This window comes from Telopea speciosissima, chromosome 10, assembly GCF_018873765.1.
Source record: "Telopea speciosissima isolate NSW1024214 ecotype Mountain lineage chromosome 10, Tspe_v1, whole genome shotgun sequence".
In the NCBI taxonomy this organism is placed as follows: domain Eukaryota; kingdom Viridiplantae; phylum Streptophyta; class Magnoliopsida; order Proteales; family Proteaceae; genus Telopea; species Telopea speciosissima.
In genome coordinates, this window is record NC_057925.1 from 57363084 (window position 1) to 57380644 (window position 17561).

Below are 17561 nucleotides of genomic sequence, written 5' to 3' on the forward strand. Positions count from 1 at the left end.
AGGCTATTCACATGGAATCATAGTTAGTTGTAAATTCGCATATTAATTATCGTATTAATATGTGTATCTGACTGTATGAATCAATAAGTCGATATTTTTTTTTTTGGGTAAATCAATAAGTCGATTATTACCGCATTTTATCAAGTAGTCTAATTTTATACGCAACTTTGAGGAAACACCATATTATAAATGTATGAATTTCCGTATTAATCGCGTATTAATTAATACATATATATGAGTTTAATTAAATTTAAAAAAAAAACTAAAACCTAAAAGCCCAAAAGCCGGTGAGAAAACCCCCAAACTTGAAACCCAAAGAGTCTAGTTCTAACAAATGATCTACTCTGTGAGAAAACCCCCAAACTTGAAACCCGAAGAGTCTAGTTCTAGCAAACGATCTACTCTCATAGTCACGGAAAGCACTATGGTTCTCTGATCAACCTCGAAGACGTTCTAGTCCATATACATCAAAACTAGGTATCTTTCATCTGTGTGTGTGTGTGCGTGTTTTGATAAGATTATATAGATATGCAATTCTTCACGAACTAGGGTTTTTTTAATTTGTGTTAGTTGTTTACGATTCGTGGTTTTATCATTTTTTATTGGAGGGTTACACACAAACATGAAATTCCAGCTTCCTAATTGAATCAAACCCCTTCATTTCCTTCTCGATCTTGTATTCCCTGAGAGTGTAGCATCCTAAGGAACCGTAAGAGCTTGTTCCAAATTGGTGTAGGAACCACACAATTAGACAGTGTTCTTCTCTCCTCCTCCCTTTCGGATCAGGCTCCTATCCAACGAGCCCAGTGCCCAGGGAGTGCCAACGGAGCATCCAATGGCTGGGCTGACTGGATGTGTGTTGGAATACATGCAGGCACAATCCCGGCGCGCATCCAACCAGCCCAGCCGTTGGATGCCCACTGGAGAGGAGCCTGATCCCTCTCTCTCCTCACTTAAAATTTTTTTTTTTGGATAAGTAAATTATATTAAAAAAAAAAAAGAAAAAGAAAAAAATAAATATATAAGAAAACAGGACGCCACCTAGAACCTCTTTAAAATATGCTTAAAGAGGGAACTGGGAGGCCCCTAATTAAAATGGGGCAGACCCTGTATCAATCAAAGTGCTAAAAACAAACAAGTTACAACCGATAGTAGATACAGAAATCAGCATCCGCCCAAAGATCTTTAATCTTTTCATTTAACAAGTCCACAGCCAATTTGAAATTTGACCGAATAATTTTACGTAAATTATAAATTTACAACAAGGCCTCCAATTGGGCATTGAACTGCAAAAAAATGTTTCTAAACTTGGTATATTCCATTTAAAGAACTCAAGTCCTGCTACTTAGCAAGTTTCTGAAACTTTGCCTAATATCTCTCAAAACGGGAAAACTGATGGATAGTTTCAACGTATGGCTCTCCCATATGAGTAGGATTCACAATCCTATTCAATTCAATCATGGTAAGATAGGTGGAATCTAAATCCATCTCATGAACCCGGAACCATGCTCTTGGATCCTTGGAGTAGGGGAAAAACGAAAATTTCTTCTATTCTAGATGTAAACTCCTTACAAATGAAAATTCGAAGCCCTTATACAGGGAAGCTTGCTTATAGAAAAAGAAAACAAAATTCAAAATTCAAAATTCAAAACTTCGGTGGGCAATTTCGCCTTTGGAACACTCGAAAACAATCAAAAAATGCATACATCGGCATCATGGGTGTTGACCCTAAAAGAACTCGACGAGATCTTCAATTTGATATATAATTCACCCTATATCATTGAATACCTCCGATCAATCCGGATGAACTTCTACTGGTCCAATCAGTTCAAGAACTCATTCGATATCTCTTCTACATCACGATTGAAACCGACATGCCAATTAGAAGTCTTATGTTGATGCAGCAAGATAGACCACATCAGTGAACAGCTTATCCCTTGGGACATTTCCCAAACTAAATTGATTGTTTGTTTCTCACCTACTTAAACGTGGGATACCTGTAGCGCAAATAACCCATCTATTTACATTTTTTTGTTCCCCTTTTTCCCTTGTAAATTCAGGATTTTAGTTGTCACCAAATTAAGAAAAAGATCTAGGAAAGCATCTGAGATTGAGTGTCTATATAGCACCTAGAGGAGCGAGAAGGGGGCCCAAGATGCCTCACATTGGTGGGACAGCCCATGATACAAGGCCCATCAGACTTGTCTGTCAAAGATAAAGCCCATCCCAATCAATCTCAGATTCGACAAAGAAAACCCATTTGCCTTTTACTTCTTTCTTTTCTTTGGGTTCCATCAGACATGACTTATGGGATGGCAATCACCCTAAAGTGGCTTCCCCACACCATCACCCAAGCACATGCTATTGGCGGGAGGTGGAGTGGAGTGAGAGAGATGGGTAGGTATAATTCTTCTAAGATAAAGGAGGTTGAAAAGATGGCTTAATTTAATTTAGCTAAACATGAATTCTTTAAGTGGATTCAACATATTAGGACCACATATAGCTACTCTTAGCAAAGAGGACCCTCCACCATTATTACAACATGGACGGCTCGTAGGTCTCTACCTTTTTCTTTTTCTTTTATTTTATTTTATTTTTATTGAGTACTATTTCAGCTAACATTTGTTTAGGTTGTGCTCAGTTGTTGGAGGTATGCTGTCGTATATTCCGTCGTTTGTATTAATGGGTTGATTCTGAAGGGTTATTGAAGAAGCCGTAGAAAATTGAATGTCCCAAGGACTATATGGATATTTCGGCGTACCTGTATAGGATTTTGCTATATAATTGTAGTGACAATTTTTTCTCTGTAATCAATTTGAGAAAAATATAATGTTAAGTGGTTGTAACTCTATTCTCCATTAATAGTGAAATAGACCTTGTCTTACTGTAGATGTAGACAATCCTGTGGAACCACGTAAATCCTTATATGTATTGTGTGATTGGTTGGTTGCAGTTTTCATTCTTTTTTGCACCATTATAAGTTATCGTGTTTCTATATTAATATGCATTCTTGGAATTTATTCTAGGTTGAGACCTCTAAACATTTTAGCTGTGTTTGGTATGCATTATTTGAATAGTTTCTAGGTTTAGGATGTATTGTAAAACAAGAAAATAGAGAAGAACTAGATTTCAGAATGTGTTTAGTAGCTTGTTAGTATTAACGATGTTATCCATGTAGTGAACAGTAAAAGCCCGGTTTTTTAAGAGGGAATCAGCAAGAATCAAGAATCAAATCCAGCTAATTTTGATCCGATTCTGATTAATACAACCATGATTGGCCCTGGTTACATGTCTTCCTTTTAGGTTATTGTTTGGGTAATATTAGAAATGTATAACCAAACAACACATCTTAGTTAGCGATACTAAGAGAGTTTTAAAAAAAAGGCCGTATCCAGTGCACAAGGCTCCTGTGTTTAGCAGGGTCTGGGGAGGGTCAAATGTACGCAGTCTTATCCTCGTTTCTAGGACTTGAACCCGTAATCAAGCATTCAACAAGTGAGCACTTGACCAACGTGCCAAACACAACGTTCTCTAAGAAGATTTAAAATAGAGACTAAATACAATTTACTGTCATGAGTAGTAGTAGGGTGAGGAATAAAATGTTTTGCACTAGTTCAGCAAACGTATAACTAACCAATTTCCAATTAAACAGCAAGAAGAAATTCTCATTAGGGTTTCTAGCTTATTAGGGTACAGTTTATAACTCCATTAAATATGGTTTAGTTGGTCCAACCAGTACATAGACATATTACTAATTAATCCAGTTAACCCTGCGACGTGGTGACAACTAAGAAAACATTAAACCCTTCAATCATGGTGAAGTGCCATTGCACACGTTAGCACTTTGTGAATTTAACCCAAATGTTAAGCCAAAGACTTGATTCCAGCACAAATCATGCCGCGTTCTAGCCGGTCTAATGCTGCTAATTAAAATTTAATAATTTTCATTGTTTTTTTTTTTTTTTATTAAGGTTATAAGTAGGAAGAAAGAAATTTAATAATTTTCATTGTTTAGGGTTTAAGGTTTTTCTTCCCCACCCCCCTACCTCTTCATCATTGAATGCTTCTTTCATAAATAATTTACATAATTCACAAGCAAAAGCAGCTTAAGGGATCTATGATCCTGTCTAAGTTCTTTTCCACTAAGTTAATGCTAAAAAAGAATAGCTTTTGAAAAGGGTGATGTGAATACTGTGAATTTGGGATCTCCCAATGTTTGCTTTTTATCACATTGTGGAGATCAGTCTTCTTCCTTCCGACATGTCTGTCCTTACATGTCTAGCAGATACCACAACCCTTCCCCATTGCCATGGGTCCTACTCCTTTCATAATTCATTGGACACAACATTTATTGGTTTTTTTCTACCAAAAGTTAGAAAAGCAAAATTTTTTTTGTTGTTTTGCTAAGAAAAAGAAAAAAAGGTGTATTAGGTAAAAATGTAAAAAATGAATTCAATTTTTCAAAGAAAACAAGGGTAAATCTGTTTGATTCAGATCGGTCTGAATCCATATCGGCTGAGATCGATATTGATATCAATTATTAAAACTCTGGTATTAATACACAAGGATCCTGTCATTGTGGGATCTTTGGAGGGTCATAATATACATAATTTTACCCCCACTTCGCAAAGAGATTATTTCCTTACTTGAATCCGTGACTAGTAGATCACCATAGAACAACCTTACTATTGCACCGAAAGGTCCACCCTCTAAGAAAAACCTATATGCAAATAGACATGGGTTTTTCAATAATCTAACAAATTTCTCATATTGTAACTTTAAAATAAAAAAAATTTAAATGACTTATTCTTGATCTCTCCCACCCCCACCCACCCAAAAAAAAAAAAAAAAAAAAAAAAAAATACTGGTTAGAAACTTAGAACCTATTTAGTTATTAAAACAGTGAGATGGATTTACAAAGCCAAGAAGCTACTGTGTTGGGCATTGTGAAGCCATTCTTTTAATGCCAGCATTTCAATCTTTTAGTGCAAAAGTGAACTAAATCTTGTAGTTCAATGGTGATCAGAAAAAAATCTTCTGTTTAGGAAGTTTTATGGGATTATGACCTATTAAATTTGTATATAATTTCCTTTTAATTCTTTTGGAGAGGGTTATGTTGCTTACTGGTGAAAGGTCCATAAAGTAACTCAGTTGATTTTAATAAATATAAAATGATATCATCTAGTCCTATGAGTCTTAAGATCAATGCATCTACTAGATAGGAGTCATCACTCATCACTGAACAACCCATTTGATTTATCTTCTTTTAGATTTTGAGTCAAGGAGGTGGGGGCTTATAATTAAGCTCCACCATCAATGAATCACAAAAAGCATGTAATGCTTGCAACCCTCTAACCCATATCCATGAACCATTCAAATGTTGGACCGGGCCATTTCTTAATAATGATTGGACCAGAATTTTGCTTCTAATAAACCGGCCAAATAATTGAACAACCAGACTACTTTGGACCAATGGATCAATACCTGCATTTGGTTTGCACGATTTTGGTTCGCCCTCTAGAATCAGGTGCCAAATTCCCTAACAAAAATGGGACTGATTCATCAGTTTTGATTAACCTAGGTTCAATTTGTCTGGTCTGGTCCGGTCCATTCAATTTGGCTTGGGTTGAGAATTAATATCAAAAGTTTGGGTTGGTGGGCCGGGTGGCACTCATAGTAGATTTCACAAACCCTAAAAAAGTAAACCTTGAATACCTTCACTTGGTTCAGCTGAAATGGGCCAAAAGCACTTGAATGATATATTTAGTGCAATAGCATTGCAGAGAATCATAACCATGAAGGAACAAGTCGTAATCTAAAAAGTAAAGAAGGACAAAGTGTTGTTTTCAAGGAGAACAAAAAATGAAAAGCAGGCAAGGTCTGCCAGAGAACAAATGTTTTGTTATCATCATAGTTTTATTAGGGTTAAATCTAAAGGAACATGACCCCTTTTTTCTCCATTCCAGAGATTGTCTTTTACATGTCCTTTGTGCCCCATTGCATATAAGAACTCAATAAAATCCTTTTGATTACCAAAAGAATTTGAATGCTTAAAGATTCCCTGAGCAGGTCTTTTTCAATATGGACCCCAAATTTACTCACCAACTGTTCTCTATTATTATTATAATTTTTTTTTGGAGATTGAATAACTCCACCAAAGAAACTGTTTATTGATCAAGAAATGAACATTAAAGGCCAACTGAACATTACTGTCATCTTTGTCTAACAAAGAATAATCTTTAGAAGAGAATCCTAGGATTTATAAGACAATGTTTTGAATATACTGCAGTGTCCATGGTAATATCATATTCCCTTCAATCTGATTACAAAAGCTGACTTTATACAGCTTTCATATTAGCATAATTCCTAAATCCAACGGCTTTCATTTTATATTCTATGGCATTAAGATGTAATTCCATCCATTTATAATGCTCAAAACCTTAAGAATTGATGTGGGTTCAGAGTAGATGTACTGCTCTAAAGGCATTTTACCTGTTTTGAGCTTTTTGACTGAATGACCTATGCAGCTCCATTGACTCAAGACTGTTCCTTTCCCGTGAGTGGTGAGCGAATTTTCAATTCAATTCCTCTTTACAGAACCAGCAAAAGCTTCAGAGCTCTCTCTTGTTTATAACGAAGTTAATAGGAAGGTTTGATAAAAACAGTACTAGTCTTTCCTCTTTCTTCTTTCTCTGCTCTTCTCGTTCATCAGCAGAAAGGTTTGGTTATGCAATTTGGATGCTCCGTGAAGCATGGAGCTTTCATGAATTACCATGTTTGTCCTAGTGCAGTTGCTTCCGGGGTTTGTGTTTGTTTGAGCCTTTGAGTTCTTAAAGCTATTTGGGAGCTTTAATCGAGGAGTTGAGAAGGAAATTCAACATTCGTAGCTGTCTTGTCATTTGGGTCCTTTCGTTAATAGTTGTTTCAGCGAAGGAATGAGATGGACAAGCTCTCATGTGCATGAATTCTAAGAAATATGAAATGGACTTCTGAGAGGTTGGCTTCTAAGGTTTAAGAACGAATCTGGATAGTTTGAAAGTGCAGGCAAATGGGTTCTCATCATAATCGCTGATTTTTTGATTGAAAAGCGAAAGGAGGAGGTTTGGTGGATTAAGTTGAAGGCTTTCTTCACATAAAGCCTGGGCTTAACACGATTCATCAGAAGCTGTTGCTTTTTGCTAGAAGAATAGTGGGGCACAGTCCCTGCAACATTTAAGTCCTCTTGCTCTTGTAAGGAGATAGCTCTGATGCATTCCCTGTTTTGGGTTTGAGAAGGAAAACGACCTCTGTTTTACTTGATAGAGAAGAACTGTCCCTATCAAAGGAGAGAACCCCTGTAATGGCTTTCCTCTTCTGGTTCTCTCTTTATCTAGTAGGCTTTCTGCACAGAACCCACTTGGCTTCTGCTCAAAAAGATGATCGATCGACAATGTTGGCTCTCAAGAAGGAGCTTGAAGTACCTAGCTGGGGTGCCAATGATTCTGATTATTGCTCTTGGAAGGGCGTACAATGCAGCAGCTCCAACCTGTCTATGGTAGAAAAGCTTGACCTTTCTCACCATGAGCTCCGAGGTAATGTAACTTTAGCCTCTGAGCTCAAAGCATTAAAGTGGCTTGACCTTTCTTTCAATAACTTTCTTGGGCCTATCCCTCCAGCTTTTGGGAATCTATCACAGCTCGAGTTTCTTGATTTATCTTGGAATAAGTTCGAGAGCTCAATTCCCCCAGATTTGGGTCGTATTAAAAACCTTATGTCTTTAAACCTCTCTTATAACTTGCTTACAGGAAGAATACCTGATGAACTTCAGAGTCTAGAAAGTTTACAGAATTTTCAAATTTCTGGGAATAGTTTGATTGGGTCAATTCCTTATTGGGTGGGAAATTTATCGAATTTGAGAGTGTTCTCTGCCTATGAGAATGAATTAGGTGGCACAATTCCTGAAAATTTAGGCTCTGCTTCTGACCTTCAGCTGTTGAACCTCCACTCGAACCAGCTTGAAGGACCTATACCGAAGAGCATTTTTGCTTCAGGAAAGCTGGAGGTTTTGGTCGTTACCATGAACAACTTGACTGGGAATCTTCCTGAATCAATCGGGAACTGCACAGGCCTTTCAAATATCCGAATCGGAGACAACATGCTTATAGGAAGCATTCCTAAATCCATTGGCAATATCAGTAGCCTTGCATACTTCGAAGCAAATAACAACGACCTGTCTGGCGAGATTGTAACCGAGTTCTCTAAATGTTCTAACCTCACCCTTCTGAATTTGGCATCTAATGGATTTACAGGAATAATTCCTCCAGAGCTTGGAGAGCTTATGAACCTGCAGGAATTGATTGTTTCTGGTAACAGTCTCTTTGGAGAAATTCCAAAATCCATTGGTAGGTGCAGGAACCTTAACAAACTTGATCTAAGCAACAATAGATTCAATGGCACCATACCCGAAGACCTCTGCAATGCACCTAGATTGCAATTCCTGCTCCTGAGTCAGAATTCAATAAGAGGTGAAATACCTCATGCAATTGGAAATTGCCTAAAACTGCTTGAGTTGCAAATGGGCAGTAACTATCTAACTGGCACTATCCCTCCTGAGATCGGTTGGATCAAGAATTTGCAGATAGCGCTCAATCTGAGCTTCAATCACCTTTATGGACCGTTACCCTCTGAACTAGGGAAACTTGACAAGTTGGTTTCATTAGATGTCTCTAACAATCAACTTTCCGGGAGCATCCCACCTGCACTCAAAGGTATGGTGAGCTTGATAGAGGTGAATTTCTCCAATAATCTATTCAGTGGTCAAGTACCCATCTTTGGTCCATTCCAGAAGAGCCCCAAATCAAGCTTTGCAGGTAATAAAGGACTCTGTGGAGAGCCACTGAGCTCTTCCTGTGAAAGTTCTTTTGGTTCTGACCAAGGGGGTTACCATCGCAAAGTTTCATACAAGATCATATTGGTTGTCTTTGGTTCTGGTTTGGCAGTTTTCATATCGGTAACAATCGTTGTTCTTTTGTTTATGATGAGAGAGAAGCAAGAAAAAGCAGCCAAGGCGGCAGAAATTGCAGAAGATAGAGCAACTAATCCACCGGTGATTACAACAGGCAATGTCTTTGTAGAGAATCTCAGGCAGGAAATAGATTTTGATGCTGTTGTAAAAGCAACATTGAAAGAATCCAATAAGCTTACCATGGGGGCTTTCAGCATGGTTTACAAGGCAGTTATGCCTTCTGGTATGATTCTATCAGTGAAGAGAGTGAACTCCATGGATGGAACTGTAGTTCATCACCAGAGCAAGATGATTAGAGAACTCGAAAGGCTGGGGAAACTCTACCATGATAATTTGGTGAGGCCCATTGGGTTTATAATCTATGAAGATGTTGTTCTCTTGCTACATGATTATTTACCAAATGGAACGTTGGCCCAGCTTCTTCATGACTCCACCATGAAGATTGAATATGAACCAGATTGGCCTAAAAGACTCTCCATTGCCATTGGAGTAGCAGAAGGGTTAGCTTTCCTTCATCATGTGGCTACTATCCATCTTGATATCTCCTCTGGTAACATACTTTTAGATGCCAATTCAAAGCCTTTGGTTGGGGAAATTGAGATATCAAAGCTCCTGGATCCATCAAGGGGCACTGCAAGTATCAGCACAGTGGCCGGTTCATTTGGCTACATTCCTCCAGGTACCTAAATAGTGCAATACTTTCACAATTGTGTCATTTTCTGATTTATGTGATACTTTTCACAATTCCATCATTTTCTGATTTATCATTCTTGACTAATGTTGTATACTTCCTGCATATTTTTAATCAGAATATGCATATACAATGCAAGTTACAGCACCAGGAAATGTTTATAGCTATGGGGTTGTGCTACTTGAGATCCTTACAACCCGATTACCAGTTGATGAGGCCTTTGGTGAAGGTGTTGATCTGGTGAAATGGGTTCATGGAGCTCCTTCAAGAGGGGAGACCCCAGAGCAGATACTTGATGCAAGGCTGAGCACAGTCTCCTTTGCATGGAGGAGGGAAATGCTTGCAGTTCTGAAGGTCGCCTTGATCTGCACTGACAGCACACCGGCAAAACGGCCCAAAATGAAGAAGGTGGTGGAGATGCTACAAGAAATAAAAAGCTGATGGCATTTAATTTTATTTAAGCTTTCCACCTTTGTGACTCCATTGTATTAAGACTCATAATTGTGATTTGTCTGAAGACAAAGCTTCAATTATGTGAATCAATTCACCATGGTTAGATGTCATCATCCATGAAAAGAAGAGGATCTGAAGGTGGAGGGGAGGCATTTTTTTTTTCTTGAAGATAATCAGAGAATATGTCTGCTGGCTTTGGTTAGTCATTCAGATTGCCCACCTGCTTGTACTGTGTCAAAGGAGTCCTAGCGAGATGCCAACATGTAATCTTATCAAATTGGAAATACAATTTGGTGGCGGGCTCATGTCAGGGGATCCTCAAAAGAGAGAAATACCTTAAGTTTCTGTTGATATTATTAGGACTATAATTTCATCATTGAAGCTGTGGTTTCTAAACATGTATGTTGGCAGAAATGCAAGTCAGCAATCAGTTGTTTTCTCTTTAGTGATGTTGTCATGGATTATCACGACTTCAACTGAACCAAGCAGAGGAAATCTTCAATATATATTGTAAGTTCTAATTGAACCTTGTTTTCATACTTATTTTATGTTTTCTAAGCATCTGGCTACTCCAACTACCTGGTGACTTAGGTGTGTGAAGTAAGAATTGCTGTACTGTGTCCTTGTCTTTGTTTCCTTAGTTGGGGGCAGAGTACCTCTCAGCCCATTTAGTTAATAGAACTAAATTGATTATAATCTAAATGGGGGAATGTAAAAGTCTTTCCCCTGAGAAAAATTTAGATCCAGCTTCGCAAATGATGGTGATCTACTGATCTTCCTTATCAAGAAACAAAAGCAATTTATTTCTATGGTAAGACACTTGTTCGATCCAACTCACCCCCAAAGTTAGTTATCGAACCTGCTGACTGATTAGATTTTGTGGGTACATTTCAAACCTGGATACTATTTTCTTCCATCAAAACCTAATCATATGTGTCAAAGAAGATCAATAATCGCATTAGGCATATTAACCAAAACCATTATCACTTTCTAGCTCTGCATTCTCCAAACCCAATTTCCGGAAATATCTAGTTTCATGAAGAATGGAATAAACTTCAGCGAATATGTTGAAGCGGACACCATAGAAATGTAATAATGCACGCATACAGTCACCAAAGTTTTGCCAAATTCCACCTCCTGCCAGACTGCTACATGATTCTGATAAGAAAGAACTGAGAATCCCCTTCCTGTTGTGTTCAGATACCTAAATAGGACCCAAGAACACTGATGACTTGACATATGCACAGTTTCCTGGGTTCTTCCAAGGACCATCTATTTTAAGCAATAGCTCATTGAACTTGGAAGAGGTGCCTCTTGACTGAAATATCAACAATTGTGGTGAGAATCAAGCAGTTGACATCCAGTATTTGTCATATCGCTAAAGCTCACTACTTTCAATATCTTCTGCAGTTAAAATACCTTGTAGATCCATACCTTACTTTAGTAAATTATGTTTGCCAAACAACAATAAACTTATCTGCTGAAAATCCTTCTGTTTTTCCTCTCCCTCCTTTCTAAAATGCCCAAGAATGGAGTTACATCATATGTAAATGACTAATGTGCTACTAAATGTTTTTTGTAAAGAAACAGAAAGATATTGAAATAAAATACATAACATTCTCTCTCTCTCTCTCTTCCAAAGCTATAATCTAATTATAGTGGGTGTCTTGTATAACATAGTTTAGGAGGACTTGTTTGAACAGAAGTACTGATATTCTTGGGTGCATAAGTTCTAAAAGATAACAGTTTCTGGCACTCATGTCATTGTGTCTCCTCCAAAGTGATGCTCCTATAATACCCATGTTTTTACTTATATATGTAATAGCAGTGTGAAAATGTATTTTAGGATATGATATTATTCTGATATGCATGGATAGTGTAATGAGAGAGACATAGGTACACTTTGAAACACTTCAGTACTTATGAGAATTCCATGTCAGTTTATGTATCGGTCTATCGCTTTAAGGCTACATTTAAGGCTTACATCAATGGATACATATCAATGTTTCATATCCTTATCGTAAGATCTTCATTCAAGATGGTAATCTCCACCCTAATATGTAAGTTGTATTAAGTAAAAATAAACAAATAAAAGAAAGTTTCACTTTCAGGTTGGGGTCTGCATAGTTGTCACGGCGTCTAGGCAACCAAGACATCTGGACGCCAAGGCGTTGCCTAGACAACTATGTGTCTCTGTATATTTTTTTATTTTTAACTCATTTTCTTATGTTTGCTTTTGCGACTACTGATGGCAAGGCTTCCAATATGTTCTTCTTCTCCCATCACTCCTCCTTGATGATGATCTCAGTTTATTTATCTTCATTGAGAAACTGCATTGTTTAGGATCAGAACAATTTGCCCATGTGTGACCAAAGGTCACTTATTTGGTTCAGCAAGCCCTGAATTTTTTCTTCAAATGCAGATCTGTGAGAAGGCAGATAAGTCCTTAGGAGCTTGCTGCCGGATGATGCGATCAAATTTGATGGGTTTTTTTTTGGGGGGGCACCCAATCAAGTTTGACATGTGGCCAACTCAAACAATCCCCACTCTAATCAAACAGTTGAAGTTGCCACATAAGCCCTCCACATGGCTCAAAATAAGTGATTGGTGTAGTGAAGCTTCTTTAACCGACCCACCTAGAGAACTTTTCTTTTGTCCACAAAATTTCTGCCTATCCAATCAGTCATGTAGCTTGTGGATGGGCTTTTCCTTAAAATCCTTTCTCCCTTAGAAAAGTTTCTTTTATTCACTCCCCTTCATTTCAGTTTACTTAATTGCAACCTACATGACTAGAGGGTAGATTCTCATTTTCTTATTGTTTCTCTTTGTGGGCTCCTTGGAGGATGAGTCTGCCACATGGAAGCATACTTGGCAATCAATTTTTTTGAACCATTACCAATGTTGCCCCTATTCATCAGCCCAGACAGAGTTTTATACATGGTAGCATAAACCCTAGAGAAATTAATCAAATTATTGAACTTGAACACTAACTTGCTGTTCTCCATGGAACTAAAGCTTGTAGCCATTAATCAATTTCTCCAGATTTTGAATAGAGCTGCACACAGGTTGAGGTGAGCTAGACTAAAGGTCAACATTAGTGCCCTAACCTAAGACTCATCTCAAAAGGCAGTGGTAGGCTGAGTCTGAGCTAGCCCTCTCTTATACTGACCTTTATATGTATCTGAAAATTTCCTGGTTGGCCTGCCTAAAGAGGCTTATCTGATTTGTCCATAATATCTGTCATGTGGTATATGGGATGAGGGTCAAATTTTGTTGACGGATAGACCCCAAGTTTCTTACTCACATGTCAAGTTTCAGCCTACAAACAAGGCTTTGAAATTCTAGGACATTAAATGTCTCTGATTCCATATGACTACTTTCACACACATTCTCTATAGGTTTTAGCCGTTCTTTGACTTCTGGATTACATTTTCTCATCAGCATCACATAATAGAGACCACTGCAAGAATTTTGGTTCATTCTCTGTTCTAGAGTTGGAGTATAGCTCTTCTTCTGAGTTTCATGCTTAAACTGAACAAAACAACCCTCCATGGTTCTTAGCATTTTCTGAATCTGCTTCAACCCCATTAAAAGTGTCCCTGATCTGTTCTTCAATTTTGAATGCAATGTGCACCACTTACTCTCTTGGATCTATAGGTTGTCAAGTAGAAACGGGTTGTGGGAAAACCACCACCTCTTCTGACGATGGAATTGCCTCTGGAATCAACTGCCTATTTGTCTCCACCAGTGATGTTGAACCTGCAATCAGTTCATCCTGTAGGAAGAAAGTGAGGAAGAAGAGGGATTTTTAATTTCACTGTGAACGGTAAATTCATGTGGTCCTGTGCCTAGGAGCAGGAACTACACGACTGGTTAGCATTCTTTTTCCCAAAAAAGAGCAAGTGACCGCTGTCTGGTTGTGTAGTGCCTGAGAAGAGAGTGAGGAAGATGAGGGCTTCCCCGTTCAACCAGAAAAGTAGTCCTGTGTTGGGCAGAGTTGGATCAAGAGATGGTAAAGATGGTACAGTGGTTAATACAACTTACTATGCCTCATGAGCCTCTATTTAAAAAGAAAACAGAGATGTTAATGTTCACCCAAGTAGGTGAACTTTGTAGATACTATGTTATGTCCTCATTCTACTCCCCTCTGCATACTGAACTATGCAAGTTAGTTTGAGCAATGGATATTAATGTTAATGAATTTAGAATATGAAGATTGAAGGTCCTTGTAAGCATCAAAGGGTTTATTGATTTGCCATCATTCTCATGAAGCTACATCAACAAACATGCATGGTTGGGTCCATGTGATAGAGGTCTCTACAGCTATCCCATTGATCAAAATTTAAAACGAAATTTGTCCAATTCCCTCTCTATGATGCACTGTCTTGCAGTGGACACAACCATCAAGAAATTTAACCATTTGAGAATTACAAGATAGACACAAATTAAAGGCTAACCCACATTCCATTACTTTATTAAACATACACCATTTAGGATCCTGAGATGACTACGGATATAATCTGGAGTCATTTCTATGGTCGTATGGATTCATCTTCATGTTGTAAGTAGACCAGCCAATTCTTTTGCATGATCTTCTGTAAAGAGTTTGATCTATTCAAAGCATTACATCACTACATCTGCATATTAAAGCAATACAGCATATTATAATGACCCAAAAACATGTTAAAATTAACATTTAAATCCTATGAAGAGAGAGAGAGAGAGAGAGAGTCACCAACTCTAGATGCAAGGCTGGCTAGATCCACGAGCTTTTCATTTAGTGGTCATCAGGGATCATCTCCCCTGTAGATGTGAACCATTTGCGTTCATATTCGGTTAACTGTTCTTCAGGTATGATTTCTTCTTCTTCCCTTGTATTGATGGAATGTACATGTTTGATCTTCTCCCAATCTTTTCCACCTTCTTTAACCCTCTCAAGGAACTCCTTTGGCATAGCCAATGTAAGTTTCTGTAGTGTTGTGATGTGTCTCAGCCCACCGGGGATCCATTTTAACCTATCAAAGCCTCTAATTTCCAGTATCATCAGATTAGGCATTGCTCCTTCCTCCACTATCCAATACCTTAGCCAATCAAACTCTTGGAGGGACAAACTCTCGAGTTTAGAAAACCCCCCTGCATGGCATTTCATTACAACTCCATCGTATGTAAACCGATATAATGAATGGTCCTTTAATTGGGACAGCTTCTCGAGTGTAACCATCATGTCTTCTTTTAGATGTGTGCCACCCAATCGCAACCTTGCGAGATTCGGAGGGAAGTTATGAAGTTCAGGTAGCTTTTGTATGTGTCCACAGATGGAGAGATCATAGAGATACACATGGCTCGAAAGTGACGGGAAAAAAATTTCACCACTTCCAAATTCTATCAAGACTATGACCTCAAGGCGCACCAAATTGACTAGGGCCCGGGACAATGCCTCTCTGAATTTTTCCATTGCAGTCCCAATTATCCACAAATCCCTGAGACCGGTCAACATTTCGAGACCATTCTCAATCCAATCACCTGTTGGAAGGACTAGTGTTTGGAGATCACTTAGATCATGAATGTGTCTATGAGGAGAAGGCCGTCGATAAATCCCAATACCACTCCTAACAATGGAGTCATTAAATGCCTTCATCTTGTTTCTGCCATCAAATACAAGATGCCTTAATTTACGCAATTTTAATATTTCAATGGGGAGAGATTCAATCTCGGTACCGTACAGATCGAGAGTTAGGTTATACAAGTTGCCAACCCAAGGTGGAAGAGTTTCCAAGCCAGTATCACGTAAGCTCAAGTACTTGAGAAAAATGAGCTTTCCTGTTTCCTTGAGTAAGCTTTTAATACCTGGAGCACCCTCTAGATCCAACACATTAAGTAGTTTGAACTCTCCATAAAGAGACGGGGACACTTCAGTGAAGCAGAGCAATGAGCGGAGAAGGTTTATAGAAGAACTCATGGAGGTGGAGGAACGGTAAGATGCCTCCTGATCAGCCATATTTTCTTCATCACACTTATCTTGGAGGGCTTCACGACGATAACAATTCAAGGACTTCTGAGAATTGAAAACGTTAAGAAAGTTACCTTCCTTGGCTTCGGATATTGCCAAGTTCAAGAGGAGATCATGAATTATAAATGATCGAGGTACCCCATTTGGTTTCCACGTCGCAACTTGAATCAGGTTCCTCTGCATCAGCTCCTCAAGGCATTCTCCGCCCACATCTTCCATTCTTAAATTCCCCCTTGGTTCCAGAAATCCCTCTGCAACCCACAGCCGAATCAATCTGTCCCTATCGATCTCAGTATCTTCTGGAAAAACCCCAAAATAAAGAAATAAAGGCTTCAAGTGACTAGGTAATTCGGAGTAACTCAAAGCCAGTACCTTTTGACAGTCACTCGAGTACTCTAGATGCCAGTTCACACTGTCGAGCATTTTCTTCCATTCAGCAAGAGTAGTATTTAGCCTTTTATCCGATAGAAGACCTCCCAATACCATAATAGCTAGTGGTAATCCATCACATTTCCTGACAATATCCATTGCCAGATGTTTCATCTCATTAATTGTTGAGACTGTTGAAACGTGCTACTGCCTCTGTGTCATCTGTGGATCGGGAGAACACCTTCGAGAAAAGCTTTAAACTATTCTCTTCATCCAAAAGTTGAAGCTTGAATGGATTAGGAGCAATCGGATCGGCATGGCGAGCTACACCTTCATCACGAGTTGTGAGCAACACCCTGCACTGCTGATTGTTGCATGGAACCGGGAAGGAGTTTTTCAATTTATCCCAATCTTCTTTATTCCATACATCGTCCAATAGGAAGAGATAATTCTTCTTCTCTTGGAGAAAATCGGAAAGCTTTTCCTCCAAAATTCCAGCCTCCTGTAGCGCCAATGCCTTTTTCTCTGTGTCTGTGAAAATCATAACTTGTTTTATCATGTTGTACAAAACATCTTTCATTCTATATTCTTTTGATACATGGACACAAGCTTGACAAACAAAGTGTTTTTTCACATCATCTCTGTTGTAGATTTTTTGAGCGAGAGTAGTTTTCCCTAATCCACCCATACTCAGGCAGTCATCAGCCTGAGTTCCTTGTGGAGTGACTCCACTTCTGGCTTCACTTGTGAGAGATAATTAGCTTCATCTATTAGTAGGAAGCTTAGTTTCTGTATCAGAGGAAGGATCGCCATCTCAGCCATATTTTCTCTTTTCTACTCGTCTCGAGAAAAATCAAAGCTTACTCACTCCCTTTTAGAGTTCAGAGCTTAAAATCCCAGGCATTCATTCCTCTAATTTTGTTTAATTAATAAGTATATAACAATATCTCGTTTGTTTGACTTGGAATATTATACTTGTGAAGAACATTTTATTCAGCATCACTAGGAAGGAAACGACTTGGCTCCTGTTCCTG

At 38.4% G+C, this 17561-nt stretch overlaps 3 protein-coding genes across 3 annotated transcripts; 1 reads left to right on the forward strand and 2 right to left on the reverse strand.

Moving 5' to 3' along the window:
* Positions 1–7262: 7262 nt before the first annotated feature.
* Positions 7263–10591, forward strand: LOC122642669 (leucine-rich repeat receptor-like tyrosine-protein kinase PXC3). Its single transcript, XM_043836214.1, has 2 exons — positions 7263–9683; positions 9814–10591. The coding sequence occupies exons 1-2, from the start codon at positions 7340–7342 to the stop codon at positions 10134–10136; spliced, it is 2667 nt and encodes an 888-aa protein (XP_043692149.1). The 5' UTR covers positions 7263–7339; the 3' UTR covers positions 10137–10591.
* A 4334-nt stretch (positions 10592–14925) lies between these two features.
* LOC122643787 (disease resistance protein RPM1-like) lies at positions 14926–16686 on the reverse strand. Its single transcript, XM_043837370.1, has one exon. The coding sequence runs from the start codon at positions 16684–16686 to the stop codon at positions 14926–14928; it is 1761 nt and encodes a 586-aa protein (XP_043693305.1).
* Positions 16687–16705: 19 nt separating this feature from the next.
* On the reverse strand, positions 16706–17107 carry LOC122643788 (putative inactive disease susceptibility protein LOV1). Its single transcript, XM_043837371.1, has one exon. It carries the CDS (start codon positions 17105–17107, stop codon positions 16706–16708), a length of 402 nt encoding a protein of 133 aa, XP_043693306.1.
* Between the last annotated feature and the right edge of the window lie 454 nt (positions 17108–17561).